At 42.2% G+C, this 26355-nt stretch overlaps 1 protein-coding gene across 5 annotated transcripts in view; it reads left to right on the forward strand.

The window, feature by feature from the left end:
• Positions 1 to 26355, forward strand: part of PKHD1 (PKHD1 ciliary IPT domain containing fibrocystin/polyductin) — a 435870-nt gene that overhangs the window by 160696 nt on the left and 248819 nt on the right. For all 5 annotated transcript variants that reach the window (XM_060021687.1, XM_060021686.1, XM_060021688.1 and 2 more), the window contains 4 exons: positions 185 to 397; positions 21780 to 21990; positions 23268 to 23425; positions 25681 to 25872. In XM_060021687.1, the coding sequence (XP_059877670.1) occupies positions 185 to 397; positions 21780 to 21990; positions 23268 to 23425; positions 25681 to 25872 (774 nt within the window). The remainder of the gene's footprint in view (positions 1 to 184; positions 398 to 21779; positions 21991 to 23267; positions 23426 to 25680; positions 25873 to 26355) is intronic.

A 26355-nucleotide genomic window follows, 5' to 3' on the forward strand; every position in this document is an offset into this window, starting at 1 on the left:
TAGTGCTTCTGCTTCTGGGTGTCTGATCCACTCAACTGTGCTTCTAGAAGAGAAGGCAAGATAAAATGAGTCTAAATTTCAGCAGAAGCACATAAACGAAGAGGATTTCATCAGACATTGGAACTGTCAAAAGGAAGTGAGCCTCATTCTCCCAGAGACTGACTGTCTTCTCTTTGGCTATTAGGAGGAAAGCTGATTTTCCTGGACCCAGGACCCATCGAGCTCAGAGCACACTCCATCCTTGTTTCTGATGGTGGAGAGCTCAGGATTGGATCCGAGGACAAGCCCTTCCAAGGCAAAGCTCAGATCAAACTCTACGGGAGTTCCCACTCTACCCCCTTCTTTCCGTATGGAGTCAAGTTCCTGGCTGTGAGGAATGGAACTCTTTCCCTGCATGGTGAGTGAGGCAGTTGACCAGAGGAACTGAGGTAGAGCTGTGTGTGTCTAGCCAAGGTGCAGACAATGGGGAAAATGATAAAACTACTTCCGTCTCTTTGGCTGTTAGTCGCAGAGGCAACAAAGTCAATTATGGCATGAGCACTGTTTCCTTAAATAAGGAATATTGACTGTGATGATGCTCACAGCAGAGTGTACTGTGGTTCTCAGTTATTTGCCCCCCTTTCTGTCACCTCTGCCCACTGTCAGGTGACTTTCAGTGCCTCCCCATGGGTGGACCATACTTCCCTGTCCCGCTGAGAGTGGGCTTAGCCTTGGACTTGCTTTGGTCAATGGAATGTGAGCAGAAATTGATGTACTGCATTGCCAAGCAGAAGTTTTGAGAGCCATTGTGATACTTTGGTCATTTTTCTCTTTTCCTTCTGCTTGAGAATAGCCCATCCCCCATAGGGATAGGGGCAGCTCCTTAAGCTTGGGCAGAGCTGCATACTGCTCCTATGTATGTGTGTGAGGAGTAAGCCTTTGTTGTCATGAACCACTGAGACTTGTGTTTGCAGCTGCAGTTTAACCTAGTGAAAACCAACCAATATGGTTACTTACTGTTACTTAGCCTACACCCATGGCTGTGTACACTGGTGGCAGCCCAAAGCAGAGACAACTTCACTTTGTTGTTGTTGTTGCTGTTTTCACCCCCCTGGGAACAGGGTTCAGTTAGAGTTCTACCTAGAATTTTGTTACAGGTGGGTTGGTGTTTATGGATTCCTGGGAAAAAATAGGAATTAGACTATAATGTGTTTCTGCTACAATTTCGTTTGCCTTTTGATAACTTCATCCCACTTTGCAAAATGGACATTTTTATTCTCCTTGAGATTCAGGAAATTACTAAACGTGCGAGAATAATCCTTAGTATCAACTAGAAAATGTAAGTATAACATGATGAGCTTGGAGTGTCTCTCAGTGGGTGCTTATATACATTTGATTACATAGCACGAGCCAAAGTCAGATCAAAAATGTGGGCACCAGATAGTAGCCCGATCTCCAGAAAATGTGACATTCTCTACATTGGAATTTCTGTGCTGACGTAGCAAAATAAGACCCTGCCGCCTATCACAGAGCAGTTATTCTAGGCATGGCATGTGGCTATGCTGAGGAGTCACACTTCTTGCTCCATTAAGGCTCTGTCCATCACAAATTGTGGCCCTCAATCATTGTCTACTAAAAGCCCTCTTTTGCCTTTTTTGGCTTACTATGAGAGGAAGCGAGATCTTATCATCAAGCATTTATTTATTTTTTTAATTTTTGCGGTACGCGGGCCTCTCACTGTCGCGGCCTCTCCCGTTGCGGAGCACAGGCTCCGGACGCGCAGGCTCAGCGGCCATGGCTCACGGGCCCAGCCGCTCCGCGGCATGTGGGATCTTCCCGGACCGGGGCACGAACCCGTGTCCCCTGCCTCAGCAGGCGGACTCTCAACCACTGTGCCACCAGGGAAGCCCCATCAAGCATTTATTAAGTGTTGACCATGGACCAGCCAGAGTGATACACACTGGGGATAAATTTTGTAAGGATTAAAAAACCCACAATTATCTAGACCGAAATTCAAAATACCTACAATATTGATTCTTGTATTCTACTTCTAAGGAGGACCTTTTTCTTCCTGTATCCCTCATCAAGCACTTATATCGCTCTTGTAACCCAGGATCCATGAGGGGCTTCTGTCTATTCACAGGTCAGCGATGGTCTTCAAGTGTTTGCTATAGTCTAACAGCCAGTTAGGTCACTAACCCAATGTGCTGCTGTTTACCATTGAGAAAACACAGCTGGAGAACAAGAGGGCACAGATCAGTGTTTCAACCAGCCCATAGACCATCTGAAGTATCCTGCAGCTCAACAGGGATCCTCTGGTTTGAGAGCCACTGTCCTCTGAGATGCAGAGGGCACAGCTCTTGCTCGAAATGGAAATTCACCTGAAGAAGAATGAAACTCTCCTCATTCTTTTACTCGGCTTCTTTCATTCCAGCCCCTTTTTCTCCTCACATTCTATTATGAAGGATCAGCAAAAGAGTTTACAAATATACCTTTATGTGCTTGTATTGTAAATGTACCCTGTGCTCCTAACCTTTGTGTTTTAACAGATGTCAAGTTAAGAAAATCCCTGGGACCACTGCTTATAATTAAGATGGGGCAATTAAAGCAAAGTAGATAACTTCTAATGTGTTCTGAGAATTCTGGAAGTTACAAGCGTTGCTACTTTATCCTGGTGATGTTACTGGATACTGAGAGCGCAGACACCTCCTCTCCCCTGCTTCCCTCGTTTCTGTCTTCTCCCCTCCACCTCTCCTCTCCCAACTCTCTTCCTCTCCTCTTTTTCCCTCTCCTTCCTCTCCCTCCACCTCTCCTTTCCTGTATTCCCAGGACTAGGGTGTCATCAATGGCTGTTTTACCCATTTCCCCACAGCCCTGTCAATATAGGCCTGAGTAGGATCTCTCATGAACCACAGAGCTTGCACATTGAACACAGGCGAAATCAAGCTGTTTTCCTCATTGAGGTGATGCTGCCGCATCTCATCCATTTGAAAGAAATAGTATGTAGGAAAGAGCTTAGCCATTGGGTGAGAGGGATTCCCTTCTGCCTTCTCTGGCAGGGAATCCCAGTCACAGCCTGAGGTCCATCAATCCTCTCCCTTCTCTCTCCCTCACCACCTGAGGTCTCAAACAGTCTTCCCCTCTGGCGGCGTGGTGGTATATCACGGTTGAAATCGTTACGTAATTTCACTGGCCTTTTCCCAGGGCCAGAGGTGGGTCTAGTGACACTGGGGCTTTAGGGAAAAACTAATTTTCTCTTGCTGTCAAGTATGCAAAACAGTGAGCAACTTGATTCACTGCTTTGCCCCCAGAAGGTCCCTAAAGACCCAACATTCACTCAGCTTCCCAGGATGCTATAGGGAGGAGATCCACTGACTTTAGTGCATGGAAGGCTCTTCTCAGGAAGATTTTAAAAATAGAGGTTTCTGGACCTCACTTCCAGAATCTGACTTGGTGGGTTTGGCATGGGCCCAGGAATGTGCATTTCAGTGGAACCCTCAGGTGATTTGATTCAGGGGGCCCACTGACTACACGTGGAGAAACGCTATTTTTAGTGGTTTATATAAGTTTTGGAGTCAGAAATCAGTCCAGTTCTGCTATTCATCAACTAAGACCTTGGGCAAATCAATCTCTATAAAACCAGGAAGACATAGTTCCTACCTCATAGATTTACCACTTGTGAACTGCTCCAAAGTATCTGGCACACGGTTAACACTCCAGCACTATTAGTTATGGCTATTCTCATGATATTTTTCCCCCAAAGCAGTGAGTCCCCTGTGCCTATGATCTCATAGTTTCTTTCAGGGGTGAGGGATGGAGGGACTTCTATTTGGCACGGGTTCATCTGTGTCTGGAGATTTTTCTCCTTATTCATGTTCTTGTCTACCTCTTCATCACAGCAAGAGAGAGGTTTTAGCTTTGGAGGTCGTGAAGGAATGACATTCCTCTTTTTCTGGGTTTGGGAGTGGATGGGGCAGGCTGGGTTCTGAATCTGTGGTGGAGATTAGATGGCTTAGTAAGTTGTCAGCTGCACACTTTGCTATGTTAATATGACTAAAGGGTCGCAGATTCTTCATCAGTGTGGGGTTTGGGGGGCTGTTTTCAATGAGGAAATTTCACTCTTGCTTTTTGCTCCCTACCCTCTGTCTGCCAATACAGGTTCACCACCCCAGACCGAGTGCCAATCACATGTCACTTTCGAGAGGGTCGCTGTCAGCTTGGGCAAGTTGAAATTTTGACAATCTAATTACGGCCCTTGCTTCCACAGTGGGAGTCTGAACAGGATGGTGGGGCTTTTATTGATTGTTCAGAAGGGAAATTTATCAATGTCTCTCACTTCATTTCCAGTTCCTCCCTGAGAAATTTGGCTGACAGTTTCTTAGGAGAAAAAGCCGTCTTCTGGCCTTGAATGGACTTCTGTCTTTGTCCTTTTCAAGAAATTACAAGATCAGGCATTAAATATAAATGGAAGTTTCTGGGAAAAGCGAGAATGTGGGAACGTGGTTGAGGAAAACACTAGTATAATGTTATGAACAGGAGACTTTTATAGGAATAAATAGGAAAAAAGGAGTTAAAATAAGCAGGTTTAAATACATCAGGTACCAAAGTACCAAATATCTGTATGTAAACTCCATGCTTTTTATGAGTACTGTCTGTGGACACTCATATTCTGTTGCTAAAGGGTATCAGGCTGTCTGGAAGCACAATATTGTGTGCATGTAGTTGATACGTGTGTCCTGGGCAGTGGTTTTCCTACCGGGCTCCACAAAATCTGAATGTTTCCTGGGGGAACTTCAGGGGTTCTGCCAACAATGAAGTATTTGAGGATCAAGCTATAAAGGTTTAAATTGCTCAAGTAATTGCTTCATTGCTTTTATCTCTAGCATAAATTTGTGTTAAAGTAATATTTCATTGGAAGAAAGAGTTCTTTTGTTAAAATAGTGACTAAAAATTACTCAAGTAGCTCATCTTTTTTCTTTTTTTAATTGAAATATAGTTGATTTACAATGCTGTGTTAATTTCTGCTGTACAGTGATTCACCATATATATGTGTGTGTGTATGTGTGTGTGTATATATGTATATATATATATATATATATATATATGCACACACATTCTTTTTGTATATTCTTGTGGTTTATGGTTTATCATAGGATATTGAATATAGTTCCCTGTGCTATACAGTAGGACCTTGTTGTTTATCCATCCTATATATAATAGCTTACATCCCTCCTACACTGTTGGTGGGAATGTAAGTTGGTGCAGCCACTATGGAAAACCGTATGGAGGTTCCTCAGAAAACTAAAAATAGAATTACCATATGATCCATCCTTCTTATTTTGTGGTCTCTTGGTGCTGGTGCTGGGGCAGGTAGAAGAGGTGAGGCGTGTGCTCGGCAAGTGGAAGATGTGAGATGGGTGATGGGCAGGTAGAAAGATGAGGCAAGAAGGTTGGCCAGCCTTTTACTGAACCATGCAGTTGTATCCTCTGCTGGGCATTGCTGCCTCTCTGGATAATACTGGCTGACTGCTGATTCTCTCTCCTCGACCACTGGAGTCTTGTAGGAAATCTTCCCACTGTTTTCCAGTGTGGAAGCCCCACCTGGGTTTGCAGTCCCCTTAGCTTCCACCAGAAATTTGGCTCAAGTCAAGCTACCTTCCCCAGAATCCACTTGATCCAGAGGAAACTTACAAATCTTTAGACACCAGAGATGTTCCTCTCAGCACCCTTTCCTCTGTTCTCTCTCTGAGTCTCCTCTCCCCTGCTCAGATAAGCATGGGTAGCCTACACATATGCTGCATATGCAGACATCCAACCTGGGAAAAAGAAGCCAGTCTCCTTTTCTTGCAGGCAACTGTATGACTGGTACATTTGAAGCCCTTTTTCTTTGCTTAAATGGAGAGAAGTAGCCTCAGATCTCCCTGTATGGGAAGGAGAGGAAAAGGCCATGGCTGTTCACTGAGGCTAATGACTCACCCCCATCTCTGAGAACTTCTTTGAATTTCCTCTCTTGGTTGATCATGTAGCTGGGGGCTGGGGTCTGTCCAGGCATGGCTCAGATGGCGGAGTTAGTTAGCCTCCTTTACATAAGCCCCAAGGGGGCTTCCCTGCTGATGCAGGGGACATGGGTTCGTGCCCCGGTCCAGGAATATCCCACATGCTGCGGAGCGGCTAGGCCCGTGAGCCACCGTGAGCCATGGCCGCTGAGCCTGCGTGTCCGGAGCCTGTGCTCCGCAACGGGAGAGGCCACAGCAGTGAGAGGCCCGTGTACCGCAAAAAAAAAAAAAAAAAGCCCCAAGGAAATGTCTACTCCCTGTCTGTTTATGGCTCACATACAATGTGGGTGCTTAGCATCTTTTGTCCCTGGCCTGGGTCCTCTTGGTGGGTTTGGGGGACTAGAAGTCTATGCTCAACAGTTTGCTACATATGTGAAAGGGTGCTGCAAAAGGATATTAGGTTGAAAGGGAAAGCAGCTATTGTGTGTGTGTGTGTGTGTGTGTGTGGTTTTATTTGATTTAGGGGTGGGAAGAAAGTAAGATCAAAGTGAAAGGAGAAATAGAGGAAGAAGGATAAGAAAAATTAAAAACCTATTTGTTGCTTTCTGTAATCTTAAATTCAAACACACTTCAGTCCAGCACGGCAGTTCTGGTCAGCTGGTATGTTGGGGCAGATGGTAATTACTCAGTCAAGTTAATGCTGGTGAGCGTGGTTCTGGTGGACTTGGAACCCTCAGCATGTAGGATGGCCAGTGACTAATGACTGGTTCTCTATTCAGAGCACCTGCAGATTGGTCCTTAACTATGTGTCTCTGAAAATATAACCAACACCACCAACAAAAGTGAGGGAGAAATTTTCTCTGTTGCCTAACAAGGCTTCAAAAAAAAAAATCCAAAATACTATTCTATATGTGCAATAGAAGAAACATATTTGGTAAAATCTCATTGATTCTTAACTGAGATAACTTAGAATTTGTAATCGCTTGATCTGGACAAGAGTGACCTTGGAACAATGGATTAGAAAGGGTTCCTTCCATTCAGAGTATAAAGCACACCTTAGGAGCTCATTTAAATGCTTTAAAGTGAACATGCTGTTTTTAAGGTCCTTAGCATTTTAGGTGTTTACATGTAAATGTATAATGCTAATTAGAAATGAGTTCTAGCTATCCGATAATCCAAGTACAGCAGGAATCCCACTTAGAAACACATTATAAGACACTTTAAGTTTCTATATATACCTGAACATCTTGGCATTCGTCAGGTCTTTTTTGGTGGCAAGTGACAGAAAACCCAATTCGAACAAAAAATAAGGGCACTTATTGCCTCATAAAACTAAAACAACTGGAGGCACAGCTGAGTCCAGGTGCTTCGATGAAGTCATTAGGCCTTTGTTTCTCTGCAGCTCTAGGTTCTGCTTTCTCCTGAACTGGCTTCCTTTACAATCTGACTCCTAGAGGTAGAAATAGGCCCCTGTGGCTACAGATGAAATAAGGGCTCTTTTCCAATGACTATTTCTGAGCAAATTCCAACATTTCCCCTCATCAAAATTTCACACCCCCTTTGTTTTTCCCGTTTGACTTTTAACACTGTCTAACATATTATATACAGTTTATTTGTGATATTTATTGTACTTATTCTAGTGTTTTCCTTAGTAGAATGTATGTACCATGAGGGCAGGGATTTTCTTTTTTTTTTTTTTTTTTAATTGACAATATCCTAATCCCTACAACAGTGGCTGGACTCACAGTAGGCTTTCAAGAAGTATATGTTGTGTGAATAACTGAATGAAAAGCTTAAGCAGAAGACTCAGGATTAACTTTGACCCTGTTTGGGTCATAAGCCCATCACTGAAGCTGCTACCGTGGCTGGGGAAGTGGTGCTCTTACTGGCTGGGATGGAGCAAGTGTATGATAGACCCCCCCAGAACTACATGGTCTGAGACTGAGAGAGGATGATTCCTTAAAATTAGAGGTGTGTTATCCAACCAGAATAAGAGAATGAGCAAGTAAAAACAATAGCTTGTCTACTTTTAAAATATTTGACAATCTGACTTTTACTAATTTGGAGAAAATTAATAAAATTTTACTGGATATTTCAAACCTGTTTAGTTTGGCTAGGAAAATAAGAAAAATTCCAATCAATTACTTCACTAAGCAAAACCAAATTCACTATTGATAGAAACACAATAGAAAATTTAGAATTAAAAAATGTCTAACAATATTGTGATATTTTCTAGATTCAATTATATTTAGAAAGTGTTATTGAAAGTATGAGGTTGCTTTGTAAGATAGTTTTTAGTTAGGGGATTCAGGACCACATGGATCTTGATCTGGACTGGCCACTCTTGTGTAAATATGTATCAATACATCCCAGGGAATGGCCAGCTAAGGCATCACTATTGCATATTGTGGTTTGGCCCAAGCCAAAGAGAACCTCTCGTGAGCAATGCTGTATCATGTGACTGATTCTTGACTAAGCTATGAAGGGGATGGACAACAGCTTGCATTCCTTCCTTATCCCTAAGGCCACACAAGACACTGGGGTCTTTGCCCTCGATGGAAGACAACTCCAGCATAGCCAGTCAGTCCAAGAAGAGAGGAGAACACACTTGCCCCAGTGCTCAGGGGAGAGCTGGTCTTGCCCACCTATTCCAGGCGTTTCTTGAATAGGAGGCAGAAACCAGAGAACTGCCTCCTGGACCCTTTTCCCTATCCTTGTAATGGGAGGAGAGTAAAGATAGAGACCTCCCCTTTGTTTGGCCTAGTGAATTTTCCATCCCCTGGGACTTAAAAGCAGAGTCATTGGCATGTTATAAATATTGGTAGTATAGTAGAGTCTTTAGACCATATGAAAGATAAATTAGGAAGGTATTTCTCAAATTAGAAAAATGGATTTGTTTTAAAACCGTGAACTACTTCCTTCTAAAATTCTAACTGTTGATAGAATGAAGTAATGAAGATAGTACATAAGGGCTTAAATTTCCTATCTAAGCCCTTATGGTTCCAAAGGTTTTTCTGTACTTCCTTTTGGCAGTGTTAGTCATGAGTGAACAAGTCTCTGTATTAGTCAGGGTTCTCCAAATAAATAGAACCAATGTGATATCATATATATACGTACAGATAGATAGGTATATAGATGGATGTAGATGCAGATATATAGATATCACATTGGTTCTGTTTATCCAGAGCACCCTGCCTACAGTGACTAGTGACTTATTCATTCACTAATTCACCTATTTATATATACATTCATATAGATATATATACATATGAAGAAACTTCTTATAAGGAAATGGCTCATGTGATTATAGAGGCTGAGACCTAGGAGAGCTGATGTGTATGTAGCTGTAGTCTGAGTCCAAAGGCCTGAGAACCAGTGTTAGTTGCATTTCAAAAGCCAGCAGGCTTGAAACCAAAGAGCCAGAGTTTCAGTCCAAATCTGAAGCCTGGAAGAGACCAGTGTCTCAACTCAGCAGTTAGGCAGGAGTTCCAGCTCACTCAGGCTTTTTGTACTATTCAGGTCTTGAATGGATTACTGGATGAAGCCCACCCACATTAGAGGACAGTCTGCTTTACTGAAGTCTATGGATTCACATGTTAATCTCATCCAGACACACCTTCCAGACATGCTAGAATAATGTTTGGCTAATTCTCTGGGTACCCCAAAGCCCAGTCAAGTTGACACATCACCTTTACTAAAGTGGATCCCATTTTCTATAACTGACCCTGTATCACATCTTAGACACATAATCCAGGAAGGTAGCAAGCCTCTTGTCTTGACACAAAGCTTTCCAAGGGAGATCCATGTCTTCCTTTGAAGGTTTCTGTAGTTTACTTTCTCCTTCTAGGTCGTGAGGATCTTGGCTGACATTCTGCATCTTCTCCAGATGAACTTGGCCTTGCTCAGTCACAGAGCACTCACTCATCTTCCTCTGGATGAGCATTAGGTGTGAGGACTCTGGAAGTAGGCTGCTTGGCTCCAAACGCCATCTCTACCACTAACTGTCGGGTGGTCTTTGAAAAGGTCAACTCTTCAGTGTTTCAGTTTCCATATACAAGTTGGAGAGATGATTCTAAAACATTTCTCATGGTGCTGTTAGGTGGTTTAAATGAAACAAAACATGTAAAGCACTTAGCACAAGGACAGGCATTGAGTAGTTACTCAGTGAGTATTATTATTATTAATTATGTACCTACAGTTTTGATTTGATGAAGCTGCCTCGCTATTCTAAGAAGGCTGGGAGGGTGTTTATTGCTTTTCAGTAATCTGTCATCTGGAAACATGGTTGTCATTCTTGATACCCCCATCTCTATCGTTCCCCGTATTGTGTCCATCACTAGGTCTTGATTTTAATTCTTGGGTAACTCATTTACTTCTCTCCACTTCCATGACTATTACCTTAGTTCATGATGCCATGAACTTGTGCCTGGACTATTGTTTAAGCTTTGTAGTTTATCTTTTAGTTGCTATTTTCTTTCCTCTCCAATTCATTGTTTACCCTGGAGCCAGGGTGATCTTTTCACAGATCTGTTCACATCACGCTTCTGCTCAAAACCTTGAGTGGCTTCCTGTTGTCCCTGGGAAAGTCCAAAATTTCTAACATGGCTATAGCACCCTCTCTAATGTAGGTTTCTGCCTGCATCACCTGCTGTGTTCTCCAACCCTCACTTCTCCCTCACTGCGGTGCTTTTCAGTCTTAGTAACCTTTTTTTTTTTTTTTTGCGGTATGCGGGCCTCTCAATGGTTGTGGCCTCTTCCGTTGCTGAGCACAAGCTCCGGACGCGCAGGCTCAGCGGCCATGGCTCACGGGCCCAGCCGCCCCGCGGCACGTGGGATCTTCCCAGACCGGGGCACAAACCCGTGTCCCCTGCATCGGCAGGCGGACTCTTAACCACTGCGCCACCAGGGAAGCCCTTAGTAACCTTCTTTTAGCTTATTAAATGGTTAATGTAATCTAGATTTTACAATTTTTACATTTTTGCGTACCAAAAGAAATTCAGCTTTGTTAAGTAAATGGAATGCTCCATAGGCAGGAGCATGTGATTTTTCCTTCAAAGAGAATTCTTCCACATGTATCATCAAAGCAATATTATTAATGGTATTGCTTTCAGCCTGGTCCTGAAGAAGGAGTATCACTGGATTGGGCATTATATTCAGTATTTGTGAAAATTGGAGTTTTACCAAGATCCTGGCACTTTATAATTTTCAAAGCTGCTTCCCATTCTTTCCTCTCATTTAACTTTCACAACTCTGTGAAGTAGGAACGACTGGGCTTGTTACTTTCATCTCAGAGATGATGAAACTGGAGCCCGGAAGGGGAGTTAACTAGTATTCACTCCATCCTCTTCATAGGCTTATGATGCACATGGGCTTTCTGTTATTTTGCATACACATAGCTGGTGTTTACCTGTGGCAGAAAGATAAACAGAAGATACTCCTTCCAGGTTTCTGGAGCATTCTTCCTAATTTTAATTCTTTCAGGTTATTTTGGGATTCTAAGTAGGGCTTTGTTCCTTTTGGCTCCCTTTGTAGTATTCTTGATAGGGGTACAGAGAACCTGCTTCTTCCCCAGTTTGTTCCTTATGTTCAGTATTTTTTATGGCATTTTCTGATTTCTATAATGGCACATCTACAAATGTCTTCTTTTATGGTTTCTTCCTTTGATTTCATGTTTAGAAAATTCTCACCTGTACAAAGACTATATAAAAATTTATCTATTTGTTTCCTGGTACTGTTATTGTTTTGTTTTGTTTTTTCACATTAGTGTCTTTAATATAGGGTCAGCAGACGATGGCCCATGGGACAAATCTGGCCCATTGCCTATTTTTGCAAACAAAATTTTACTGAAGCACAGCCATGCCCATGTATGTAGGTATCATCTATGGCTGCTTCATGCTGCCATGGCAGAGCTGAGTTGCAACAGAGACAACCTGGCCTGCAGACCAAAATCTATTCATTGTTTGGCCCTTTCTAGAAAGTGTTTGCCAATCCCTTCTTTAGTCCATCTATAATTTATTTTGATATAGTGTATAAGTTAGTTATTTAATTTTTTTTTCCAAATGGTTGGTCAATTTTCTCAACACTATTGATGCAACAGTGCAATTATGGTATGCTGAAAAATGGCCTCCAAATGTGTTCACACCCCAATTCCTGGAACCCATGAAGGTTTGGCAAAAGACACTTTGCAGGTGTGATTAAATTAAAGATTTCAGATGGGCCCGATGTAATCACATTGGTCCTTATCAGAGGGACACAGGAGGAGTCAGAGGAGAAGGAGATGCAATGGTGGAAGCAGAGAGAGGAGTGAAGTGTTTGAAGATGAAGGAGGGGCCACAAGCCACAAGCCTCAAGCCAAGGGATACAGGTGGCCAGTAGAAGCTGAAAAAGACGAGGAAACAGATTTTCTTCTCAGAGCCTCCAGAAGGAAGCAGCCCTGTCGACACCTTGATTTTAGCTCAGTGAATCCAATGTTAGAATTCTAACATCTGGAACCATGAGACAGTACATTTGCATTGTTTTTTTGAGACACTAATTTTGTGGTAATTTGTTATAGCGGCAATAGGAAGCTAATACATTTCCCTGGGAATTTTAAATGTTACCTTTATCAGACACTAAATTCTTATTTGATACAGGTACAGATTAATGTCTTTTATAAATAAAGAGCTTTTTAGAACAAATTTAAAATCTGGCGATGGGTGTGAACAGATATATCAGTATAATTAATGCAAATGACCAACATGACTGCATGTAGAGAGGGCTTGGGTTATCCTGTGCTCACAAGGAGGGAGAGATTCTTTTTTATTCTAACGAGTTTTCTCCTATCTTCGTGTCATTAGTAATTACAGAAATGCAAATTAAAACAAAAGTGATTTTTTTCCCCTTAACCATCAACTTCACCAATATTAAAAAGAGTAGTAGAAAGTCTGAGGAATGGGCATTCACATATACTGCTAATGTGCATAGAGTATGTGCAGTCTTTCTGTAAGGCAATTTGGTAATAATATCAACAGGTTAAACCTAGGCATATGCCTCGATATGGCAGTGTCACCTTTAGGAATTTACACTAGTGAGATGATCATGAGTATGCATAAAAATTACGCTCAAGAATGTTTACATCTTCACTGTTTATGAAAGAAAAATATTGAGAAAAAGCTGAATATGAAGAAATAATGGATTACTATATAAAATACAGATTTTTAAAGTGGGATACTATGATGTTATAATGATATTAAATAGTATATAATACAATTGAAAAATGTTCCTTCTCCATTAAGTAAAGAAAATTTCACAAAAGGGTATGTACAGAATTATAGCATTTTTGTTTATATGTATATGAAATCTTGTCAACATATGAATACAGGAAAAGGAGAACAGAAAAGACATATATTAACCTGTTGTAATAAGATCATGGATGCCTTTATTGTCTTCTTTTGCTTGTCTATATTTTTATTTTAAACATTATACATTTAATGCCTTTCTAAAAGAAATTATGTCATTAAAAAATAGCTCTTTCTTCACTGTCACCTCCACTCCACAGCATAATCCATAGCGATGATTCTCAGAACAATTGTCTGTCTGGTCAGAAATATGTCTGAGTTTTTATATATTTTTTTGACAATGAATAGAAGTGGATGTTAAAGATACTCTACAGAAGTCTTTATCTCTGACCAAGTCAGAAGTCTTTATCTTGCCCCTCTAACTAACGAAGCTTCCGCACAGTTCTATAGGGCCTAAGAATGGCATTTGATGAACTGGCCTGACATTCACACAGGAGCTAGGAACAGCATTCCAGATGTTTCCACTTATCTCACAATGTACGATTTCCTTGGTAGTTTGAACTTTATCCTTTGATTCTTCTCAGTCACTTGTAAATCATAGTAGCAACAGTAAAGCTCAGACTGGTCAAAATAAAAAGTTAGCCTTTCTTTCATACCTCTAGAAAAGGCCTTCAGTTATAGTAGGGCTCACTGCACCATCCAAATAACCTTGGTTAGCCTTGGTCTAACCCTTTGTGCCGAAAGAGTGGCAGACGTCTTAGCACTGGGGACAGATGCGGTGCCCAGGTCTTTCATTGCAGGGCATAGATGTTTGCTGAGCCGCTGTGTGTGGAGCCAGCTGATCTGCCCATTTAGAGACCGGCTCCATCAGTACCGCTGGAGATTGGCCAGTAAGGATGCGGGAGGCTCGCAGTGCACACACACAGCCAATCTCATACGGGATTCCCCCGCCAGGGTTTGTCTTCATCCAAGGGAGAAATCACAGCGAGTGATTCTCAAGGGCAGAGGGAAATGGTGCATGCAGAATGCCTCCATTCCATCTCTTTGGTTTGCCAGATAGTCTTGTGTTAACGCTAATGTCACAGTCTTCTCTTCGGAAGTAAAGTAAATTGGATCACCTCCGATTCACAAATGGTTTGGGTGCAAAGAATTCCCTTCTAAGTTGGTTGTTTGTAACTTGGAATACATTTGTTTAAAGATGGTTGGGATTAACATATACACACTACTATATATAAAATAGATAAACAACAAGGACCTACTGTATAGCATAGGGAACTATACTCAATATATTGTAATAACCTATAAGGGTAAAGAATCTGAAAAAGAATAGATATATATGTATAACTGAATCACTGTGCTGCACACCTGAAACTAAAACAATATTGTAAATCAACTATACTTCAATTAAGAAAAAGAAATGCTGATAAACCTATGGTTAAGGGCCTATGTGAGCCCTCAAGAGTGTGTTTTACTTTTCTGTCTAATGCTAAGGGGAGTATAGCAGCTGACCTTTGTGTATACGAATAATTGTGTGGGGAAGCAGGTCCATTTTCAACATGAGATGTCAGGGGCACATCTCTCTGGGCTTTCATCCCATTTGGACTCTACTATATCAGTCTTTTCCTGTTGAGTACTAGTGACAGAGGGTGCTAAGTCCCTCTGCCCTGAGAGTGGCTTCTGTGGCCCAGAGGTGACACGATGGCCTGGCACAGTGTGGGTTCTGGGAGCAGAGAGAGCCAGCTTAGATGCGAGGTGGAGTAAGCAGCAGTAGTCAGCCCTTTCCTAATTCCTCTGGTTACTTATAACCTTCTGCTGTTGTTAAGGGTAGTATATGATCAGAGAATCTGGGCCAGCTGCCGGCAGGGGGAGGGGAACTGAGAAACAGTAGAAAGCCAGTGTTTTCTCTCCACCCCTTTCCTCTCAAAGCTCATATCCTGCTACTCTTCCTTCTATTGGCAGATGGATGAAATGAACAGTGGGAAACAGGGCTCAAGTACAAGAAATGCTGGGCAGACGCCCAGAGCTTAAACATTACAAAAAAGAGCAAGGAGATGGGGGAGGAATGAGTCCTCAAGCAGGTGTATGGAGAACTAAAACTTTCCTTCCACTGCATTATTTTCTTTAATTATGGGTAAATGCATACCTTCAATTTTTTGGTTTTCTTCCTTCTTCTGATCCCCTTACATTCCTCTTCAGCTGCCCAATCTTTGAATGACGATGTTCCCGTGGGCTTGGTCTTGAATATTCTTCATTTATAATATGTACTTTCTCTCAAGAAACCCCACTTATTCCCAGCGTTAACCTTTATGCACATATTTCTTTATATATGGAGCCTCGGACCTCTCTTCTGAGCTTCAGACTCAACTTTTTACTTGGATATTCTCTTTAGTATCTAACATGTAACCTGTCTAAAATGGTCATCTAAAACCGAGTATGTCTAAAACTGAATACTACTAGAATATAAAGTACATGAGGGCAGGGATTTTTGACTTTTTCTCACTACTGTATTCCCAGTACCTAGAACAGCACATGGCACATAGCACACAGTAGGTGCTCAATAAATATTTATTGAATGGATTTGTTATCTTTTTCCCAAGATGTCCCTGTTGTCTACCGACTTGCATCAGCTCTGGATCTGTGAGGCATTATTAACCTCTTTCCCCTTACCTTTAGAGCCAATCACCCAGTCCTCTTGATTCCCCAAAAGGTACCTCAAATTTTTGTACTCCTCTCCAGATCCCCTGCCTTACTCTTATTCAGACCTCCAAAACTTCTTGTCTGATCTACTACATTAGCCTTCTACAAACTGCAGAAGGCTTCTACATACACCTCTTAACTTTTATGCACTTTCTTGCAATCTACTCTTCGTGCCACATCCAGTGTGACGCTTAAAACCATAAATTTGATCAAGTAACTATTCTGAATAAGGTTCATTTCCTTTAAAGCAGGCCAAGAGGGTCCGGCATGATTTGTCCCAGCCACACCATGGCTTCTTACTCATCTGCTCCAGAAACCCCCATCTCCATTCAGTCCCTGGAGCACATCAAGCTCCCTCCTTCCCCCCTGGCTGGCTCCTACCCAGCTCAGGACATGACTCAGACTTTTCTCGTTCTCCCCAGTGTGCAGTATATACAGTTTCTCTCTACGGATTCTCTCCCCTCAGTTTGATATGTGAGCTTATGAACTTAAAATGTGGCTGGTCTCACAACAGTATGATTCCTTAGTTGTCATGTGAAATATTTCTTTGGTGGTTTCCAAACCACTTTTGGAGTAAACTCTAAGCTCTTTGGGAGGGCCTGCGGGGTCCTTCCAGGGCAGGGCCTGCTCACCTTTCCAGGTGCATTCCCACTGACCCTCGTCAGGTCCCCATCCCTGCCATACACCTGCATTCTGGCCGTGCCACCTCTATGGCAGTTATTTGAGTGTGTCATGTTGGCCAACACCATTGTACACAGTGTTGCCTTTGCCTGGAGGGCTCTGCCCATTTTGTCCTCTGCTCCACCGTGGCTTATCCTTCAAGACCCAGCTCGGTTGTCACGTCTTCTGGGAAGCATTCCCAGAAACAACCCCTGGCTCTGTGTGAGGTGTTCCATGTCTTTTCACTGGCGGACCCTGGGTGTCCCTCTGCCTAAACACTTAACAGAGTGCATTTGTGATTTTTTTGTTTATTTCCTGTACTGTTCATGGACCTTGGAGGACAGTGACTCTGTTCCCTTTACGTCTGTCTTGCCAGTGCTTGACAGATGTTCATCTACACAAAAGGAAAGATAGCATTCATTGTTTTGCTATGGATAATGGTGAAGCTGCATGCAGAAATAAGGGGAAATAATTTACATGTATTTGAGAAAAATATTTCTAGTTCTTTTGTGAATTTCTTTATATTTCTGTTCTGATGTGAACATGATTTTGATGAAATAATTCTTTCCTCCCTCTTTCCCTCCCTCCCCTCTCTGCCTTCCTTCCTCTCCCTCTCTCCCTCTCCCCCACCCCCCTTTTCCCCTCCCCCTGCCCTTTACTGATTTGGAAAGGTCTTGGCAGTTATTCACTTGGAATAAGTTGAACGATTGAAGTCCTACAAAACAAACAGAGGATAATTAGTGATTTTAAAGTGTGTTAACCCACAAAGATGATTTTCTTTCTCTCCATGACCATTTGGCAAGATGATTCTCTGGGCCTGTGTAATTATGGATGAATGGCACTGAAATGCTTGAACAATAATTTGTAGGAAGTGCAATTATGAGTAGAAATCATTAGTGGGAGTAAATGAGTAGTTTGTTGGTTAACAGGTCAAAGTTGAAAGCCCAAAGAGGTTAAACATTGTATTAAATTACGAGTCAAGAGCATAATCTTTTTTTCTTGTAAGCATATGCGTAAATTACTGAGCTTTTTAAACTGTATTTTTACATGGTTTTTCTTTCTTTTTTTTTTTTTTTTTTTGATTTGTGGTACAGAAAGGAAGGGAGACACCTGAGCTGGGTTTCTGAAGAGTTCTGTGAAGTGAAATGACTCACATTTGAAATGTGTACGATGCTGTTTTCATCAGAGAAGTCAGTCGATCCACCTTGTATGGCTTTTAAATAGTATTTATAAAGTAAAGGCTATAATGTTTTGAGTATCAAAGCTAATTGGGCACAGTTAATATACAGTTGCTTTCAGAGGCTAGAATTCCATTAGGTGTCCAGTTCTGTGGTTCTGGATTCAGAAGAGCCAGTTTCAGAACTTGGCACTGACATCTCCTACTGGGTGATTTTGCCCTGGAAGCGTTATTTTAGCCTATTTTAGCCTCCTAATCTATACAATCTGTCAAAAGGAAAACAAAACAAAGCAAAACCCAGAAAACCAACAGTTCTTACTTCAGAGTAACACTACTTAGCATAGGTTGGATTTATTCTAAATTCTCAATAATGTTTGTGTTGTTTTTCAGCTTTTTACATGCTGTATATCATATGCTCATTTAGGTATATATCTGATGAGGGTTTGTAAGTGATTGTCCATATGGCAATAGTCAGAATAATTTAAATCCCTATGAGTTGAATGCTAATCATGAACCCAGTTGAATGCTGTGTTAGAAATTGTGACATTTGTAAAGGAGACGTGAGGCAGTGGCCCTGCATTCAAGGTGGGGCAAGAGACATAGGTACTGTAATAATTACAGAATAACTTAGTATGAAATATATGGTGCTGACTATAGGTTACATCACTCTAGTCTCCTCAGGCCTCCCTGAACACTCTCAGCCTGTGGATATGTCAATAGTGATAACAAAAGTATTCCTGCTCACCTCCCCCAACTCTCACAGATCCTCCAGCCCTTACCAACATCCCTGCCTGCTTGTTATAGGTGTTCTCATGACAATTTCATCAGTTAGTCTATTTTCCTCTTATTTTGGTTTTCTTGGTCATTGTGCTCCCTTCAGGAAGGCAGCTGGGGGCTGCCCTGCTGCCCTTGTTTCAGGTACCTGCCATGAAAATACTGAACACAGGGTGCCAAGGGCGCAGACTTTCCTTGCTGCCCAGGTGGTCCAACCCTCAGGTGTGGGAGGGTTGTGCTCCATGATGAAACCAAAGGCAACCACTGTTGCCACTTGGGGTCCCACCTGACCATCTGGGTGCCAAAACTTTGGGGTGCTTGCTTCTCCATGTTTCCGTCATGATTTTCCTTCATCAGTACATATTTATTGAACACTTATTATATACAAGACACTGTGATATGCATTGGTACTATGATGGTGGGCAAGTATAGGTATAACTTCTGCCATGTTTAATAGGGGAGATGGAGAATGACAGTAATAGAGGTCAAACCACATGTGTTAAGTGCTAGAAAGGAGAGGGACACAGTGATATGACAGATTATAAGTCAGGGTTTGACCTAGTTTGGAGGTCTCAGAGGTTTCTCTGAAGGACCAAGTTGAACATCATTCTGAAGAATGAGGCAGAGTGAGTTGATGAAGGAATCCCAGGCAGAGGAGCAGCAGGTACAAAATCCATCTGGAGAGTTCCTGCAGGTTCTTTCCTCAGGTTCAGTCACGGGTCCATGAGAGAGAGCCCATGTCTGAGACAGACCCCGTACCATCTCTGTCATCCTTTTCTATCTGTTCCTTTGTGGAACTTCTTCTCCCATGCAAAGCAACTCAGTTAAATGGCCCACAATCCAGCCAGACATGTGGCGTGCCTAGTCCCAGATGCACACTGACCTTTTACTCAATAAGAACCCCCCCCTTATCACTGTGGCGTCTATAGGAGGCAGTGGACATCAGCATGGGCTGAAGTGCTCCCTGACATCCAACAGAAGAGGTGAGGCTTGAGCTGTTTTTAGGAGAGCAGATGAGGGGAAGAAAACTGGGCACCCACTGGAAGGCATAGAACAGGCAAAGGAGTAGAGGTAGGAATGATCCTGTTAAATGAGAAGAAGTACAGTAAAGAGGCTTCCTGGAATGGAGAGATTATTCAGGAGTCAGAGACCATACAGTGGAGTCTGATTAAGGAGACTCTTGAAAGTCAAGAAGGGAATTTGTGCCTTTGTTACTGAGTACTGTAGGCAGATACTGCAGGTTAATAAACAAAGAAGGGATGTAATTAAAAAAGAACGATGCATAATGGTCAGAAGAATAAAAGCTGTTTCAGAGGGTCTAGCTCAGGTGATTATTAAATTTATTTTGACCTTCTCCAGTTTGAGATGATGGTAACTCATCCAAATATCCGTATCTGCTATGTAGCTGCAAATATGAGGCTGGCACGCGTCAGACACTCAGGTTGATGTTTTAGTCAGACATGTAGAGGTGTGTTGTTTTTGCAATGAGAGCGAATAAATTATGAGATAATTTTACTGCTTTCTAGAGGCTCTGTCAACATTTGAAAGGTCTTAAGTTTATGTTAATAGTTAAAAATTCACTTCAAAGATCCTCTGTGATTTTTTTCCATTCATTCTGACTTGACTATTATTTATAAGAATGATTAGCTAAAAAATATCTTTGTTGTGCCTATTCTTGGTTCTGCCACATGTAGCTGCTTGTTGATAGGTGCACAGCAGGTGTTTGTTGAGTATTGACTGAGTATGATGAACCATTGATCACAGCGTTTAATAGAATTTTGTGCTTGACAAACATTTTCTATGCATATTAGAGATTCTTCTGTGCAGACATTCAAGAACAGATCATAGAAATTCACATATATATGCATATACATCAAAATAGACTTTATTTCATTTATTGTTCCCAAAGGTTAAAACATACAAACCAGGAAAAAAAATAAAATTATTTTCTTTTTGGGATGATTTATGTCTTAATTTTCACTTGCTCTATAATTAGACATTTTGAACTCTGGGAATTTTTTTTAAGATAAAATTATTGCCCAAGTAAACTTCGGAAATTACATCATTAACCCGGAGACCTTCCTAAGCCTAGAACAACATTACTGGTACAATGCCCCCGCCACCCAACATAGACAAATAAATAAAGAGGGAAGTTTAAAATAATTTGAAAATGATTTATTGTTGCTCACCTCTGTAGTTAGAGATTCAAGTATTATTACTTTAGTGCAACAAGGGAGGACAGGAAGTTGCTGTGGGCTAGAGGTAAATTATGATCTATTGCGAAGGAGGAAGGAAATGTGCTGAGGAAAGGAGGAGTTGGGAGTAAGCCTTGTGTTTTCTGAGGTATTGCTTCAGGTAATGGCTGGAAAAAAATCTTTGCTTTGACCCTTGCTGGAAAAGGCCAGAGTAAACTACGAGACTGGTTAAGGAGCAGCGTACTGGTTTGGGGAGGATCAGACGGCTGCACTGGAGCCTAAAACAAACCAAGGTATCTAGAGTCACACGTTCCCCCTTGTTCAGCTTTGCTGAGCCATCCTGTCCTGGATACACCTTGTCTTACAGTATAAGGGGATCACTTAATACCCTGAGACTTGGGACAACCATTCTGAGGGTAATTTTGACACTTAACTCTACTATTACTATTTGTACAGTGAGTTGAAGTCTTCAGTTTAGAAATACATGGTGAACTTCTATCCTGGAGAGTCTACTTGGAAGAAAGAGGTGACAAATTTCATCCTCAAAACAGTGTGATGCAAGGAGGGAAGAGAGCAGACTAAAATATATTGAGGGTCTGTTATGTGGCAAGGTCCATGCTAGTTGTTTCACAGATATTTTCTCATTGAATCGTCCTAAACCCCCAGGAGGGAAGGCTTTGCTGCTTCTGCTTTGTAACTGAGGAAACTGAGACCCACCTTTAAGTATATCACCCAAAGAAACATAGTTAGACGATGGCAAGAGTGTGATTCAGCTGTAAAGTTAGTCTGACTCCAATTCCTGTGCTTTTCACCCCGTATCATTCTCTATCCTGGATTACTTTTATTGTCCCCGTGTGACAGACAAAAAAACCCAATATCCAGAAAAGTGAAGGCATGGTGCCTATTGAGCCTGAACTTGCTTTCCCAGATTCTTCTTTCACAGGATTTTTTTGGCTGAATAACATCACGTTCATAATAAGTTTTAAAAATGTCTAAAGGCAGGTTTCCCTCGGATTTGCTTTAGGTTCACTCCCAGAAGTCGTGGTCACCCATCTTCGAGCAGCTGCCTATGCCGGTGACACGGTGTTGGCTCTGGAAGATGCTGTGGGCTGGCACGCGGGGGATGAAGTCATTGTCATCAGTGGGATGGGTGAAGAAGGTGCCAAGCCCTTGGAAGAGACTGTCATTGTGGAGACTGTGCAGAATACAGACCTCCATCTGAGGTCACCCTTGAGGTACTGCATGTCACCTTGGCTCCTTTTAGATGGAAGAAGATGAGGTCTTCACTGTGTTGGTGTCTGACATTTTTTTGTCTTTCAATAATGCATTTTTACATTAAATAATAGTAGACATTTTGACAAGATTGCAAAGCATGAAACATTTGGAAGATTAAGACTTCTTAAATAAGTTTCTCTGGTAAGACTCTAGAACTTTCGTCTTGCAGTAGATGGTCAGTGCAATAGTCAGCATAGTTCCTAATTTTCACATACTTGTGATGATAGTTCACTCTTCTTTATATGAGTTTTCTAAAGAAATAGAGCCCCAGATGGAGAATTAGGCTAATTTAGTGGCTTACTATTCCTAATAAGATTTGGAATGATACCGGTCAGAATGGCCATCATCAAAAACTCTACAAACAATAAATGCTGGAGAGGGTGTGGAGAAAAGGGAACCCTCTTGCACTGTTGGTGGGAATGTAAATTGATACAGCCACTACAGAGAACAGTATGGAGGTTCCTTAAAAAACTAAAAATAGAACTACCATATGACCCAGCAATCCCACTACTGGGCATATACCCAGAGAAAACCATATTTCAAAGAGTCATGTACTACAATGTTCATTGCAGCTCTATTTACAATAGCCAGGACATGGAAGCAACCTAAGTGTCCATCAACAGATGAATGGATAAAGAAGATGTGGCACATATATACAATGGAATATTACTCAGCCATAAAAAGAAACGAAATTGAGTTATTTTTAGTGAGGTGGATGGACCTAGAGTCTGTCATGCAGAACGAAGTAAGTCAGAAAGAGAAAAACAAATACTGTATGCTAACACATATATATGGAATCTGAAAAAAAAAGGTTCTGATGAACCTAGGGGTAGGACAGGAACAAAGACGCAGACGTAGAGAACGGACTTGAGGACACAGGGAAGGGGAAGGGGAAGCTGGGACGAAGTGAGGGAGTAGCATTGACATATATACACGACCAAATGTAAAATAGATAGCTAGTGGGAAGCAGCCGCATAGCACAGGGAGATCAGCTCGGTGCTTTGTGACCACCTAGAGGGGTGGGATAGGGAGGGTGGAAGGGAGACGCAAAAGGGAGGGGACATGGGGATATATGTATACATATAGCTGATTCACTTTGTTATACAGCAGGAACTAACACACCATTGTAAAGCAATTATATCCTATAAAGATGTTTAAAAAAATAATGCAACAACAGCAACAACAAAGATTTTGGGTGATACCTTCAGATGTGTCATTTTCTTTTTCTTTGTTTCAGATATTCTCACAACTCCACAGAGAACTGGGTGGCTGGAGAGCTCCATGTTTTAAAGGTCATGGTGGTTCTCCTTAGCAGGAGTGTTACCATACAGGGAAATCTCACTGATGAGAGGGTGCAGCTCCTTGCTTCATGCCAGAGGGCCAACGCTTCACAAGGTAGAGAAGCATTTTGTTGGGAAGTCCAGTGGGTGAAAAAGAACGTTCTTACTGTCCAATGATAAGTGGTGTGGTTGACTTCTTTCAAGTGCATGTTCCTAATATTCTGTAGTTTTCACAGTGCTCTTGATAAGTCATCATTTCCCCTCCTGCCTTCAACCCTCTTGTGAAAGAGGTAGACAAAAGCATCTGCTTGAGAAAGTAATTCTTTTTCTGGGGAAAAATATTCCTGTTAAATAATGAAATCTGGAGAGTTGATTTAAATTTCCAGGTTAGAGGTTATAATGAAGTCTTGACACTGATTCCAGGCCTCTTCTAAAATTCTCAGGAAAACTGATTAATGACAGGGTCAGGGATACAGGCAGCACATTCTTATGGGTTAGACCTGTAAGGCTCTTCCCTCCCTCCACCACCCCCACTTTTAGAGTTTGTTTTCTGAAATTACCACATACTTTAAGTAAGTGGTTGAAAAAGTCAATTTATCTTCTAGAAGAATAACAGGCACTGAATCACACTGCTGTACCTATTAAACATCTATTTCAGGGATGGTTAGTTTAGTAGGTTATGTTTTGGTTTCCCAGGCTGTGGATTATGAGGCTTTCACATGTCGTGAAGACATCATTTGTCAACTTTGGTCCAGGATGGCGTGGGTGTCAAGGATGACTCCCAGGCATGAGCTCTGGATGGATGAGGGGGCTATTTATTGAGATGGGAAGAGGAACAGGTTTTGGGGGTGGGAGGGTGGAGATCATGAGTTTAATTTTGTACATGTCGGGGCTGAGATGCCAGGCCAGCCTGTGAGTAGAGATGTCTGGTAGTGTCTGGAGCCTGGAAGAAATGTCAAGGCTGGGGTTAAAGATTCGAGTCATGCCTATGTATAGACGCCTGTGGGTGTAATGTTGGGATGTGGTTGGGTAAGAGGGACCTGGATCCCACTCTCCACCCCTCTAGTCATCTAGCTCATACATGTGTCATTCTGAAAAAAATGTTTGCATCTAGTGGGTTAGAATCCAGTGACTGCCAACTTTAACAATTCTGCTGAATTGGGACCTGCAGTCCATTCAAACTCTCTCGGTAATTCTCATACAGGTATTCTCAGATCATATCGTACAAATCATGGCATTTGATCATGCTGCAAGAGAGACCATGCTTCTAGGTTTACACCAGTATAAATCTGTTGTGTCCTAATGGAAAAAAACCCTAGTTACACCACAACTTTTAAACATTACTAAGCAATTCTAAAAATAAAACAAAATTCATAGACCCTTATTAAAAAAATAATATGTCACTCACCTCTTCTTTGTGTGGGGCTCAAGTATGGGAACAAGGTAGCTAGATACAATAACAAGAGGCCTGGACACTGGAAAACATTATGGATCAATGTCATATATAATCAAAATTGTGGCAAAGTGTACAAATGTAAAACACCTCTTTATTCACCTCATATATTCATCCTTTGGGTGGTGGCAAATGACTGTTGAATGGTCCATCATTTTGTATTAGTGACATTTCTTCTTTGGTTTATTAACCTGGATAATAAAGAGTTAATTCAGGAGATGATTTCTTCTCCATCCTGAGGTCAGTCCACACCACCAAATGCCATGTGTCAACACAAAGCGTCTGGACCCTGAGGTCACAACACTTTGGTAGTTGCGTGTGGTGCTATGTTCATGCTGTTTGCTGTTCTCACTAGGGGCTCTGCTGGGAAGGAGGCCCTGGTGTGGGGGGCTGCTCAGTCACTCCTCTGGAGCCCTCTGCCATTTCTTCAGTGGCGTGATTGCTGTGCCTCCAAACCATAAGGCGGCAAAATATCGGGAAAGCCCCACTGGACATCTCAAGACTGAAAAGAGCCGTGGTTGTGTTCAGCGCTCACATCTCTTCCCTCCAATTGTCCGCCACAAGAGGGTCATTTGATTGCACACTCCCTCCGGGGGATCCTTTGGATTGAAATAAGCATCTATTTAGGTTGGGTTTGTGGGTTCTAGTCATCCTCTTTGTGACAGTAATTAAGGAGAATGATTTGGGGCCTTCTGGAAATAATAGAGTGAAGGCAACATCATGTCCTAGTTATTGGATGTTTTAATTAGTAATCCAAAGGGGAGAATCAAAGTAAAAGGGAAGTAAGATTACTAAACGAAATAAACAATCATGGTTTGCCCTTTGTGCCAACAGTGCCTTTCTTTTCGTACTGGGAGATTTGTCCCGAAGCATATTGTACATACTTCTGCTCCCCTTGACTTCGTTCTGTGTTTCAGGTGATTTGCAGAACTGTTTGTATTTCAAGAGTGAGAAGATGCTGGGATCCAGGGATCTGGGGGCCAGAGTCGTCATTCAGTCTTTTCCAAAGGAGCCCAGCTGGGTCCAGTTGAAGGGAGTGCAGTTCCGGGACTTGGGGCAAGCCTTCTGTAAGCATGTGAGCTCGCTGACTGTGGTGGGAGCTCTGAGAGGTAAGGAGGCCCAGGCATAACGTCTCATTTTTCCTTCCTCTTCCATATTCTAGGCTCTCCATGCAGGGGGTCCTGGTAGGTGGTATGTGGGGACATGGTGGGGATCAGAGATGGATAACTATACCCTAGATCTGTGATTCTCAACCTTTAACATGCCTAAAAAGTCACTTGGGGAGCTTATTAAAATTCTCACTTAGAGACCCTGCTGAGACAAATTCTGATATAAAGTGGGCCTAGAGATCTGCATTTTTTTTTTTTTTTTTTTGCGGTACGCGGGCGTCTCACCGCTGTGGCCTCTCCCGTTGCGGAGCGCAGGCTCAGCGGCCATGGCTCACGGGCCCAGCCGCTCCGCGGCATGCGGGATCTTCCCAGACCGGGGCGGCAGGAGGACTCTCAACCACTGCGCCACCAGGGAAGCCCCCGAGATCTGAATTTTTAACAATCCTTCTGATGCTGGAACAAGTAGTCCAAGGAGTACCCTTT

This window comes from Delphinus delphis, chromosome 10, assembly GCF_949987515.2.
Source record: "Delphinus delphis chromosome 10, mDelDel1.2, whole genome shotgun sequence".
Lineage (NCBI taxonomy): Eukaryota > Metazoa > Chordata > Mammalia > Artiodactyla > Delphinidae > Delphinus > Delphinus delphis.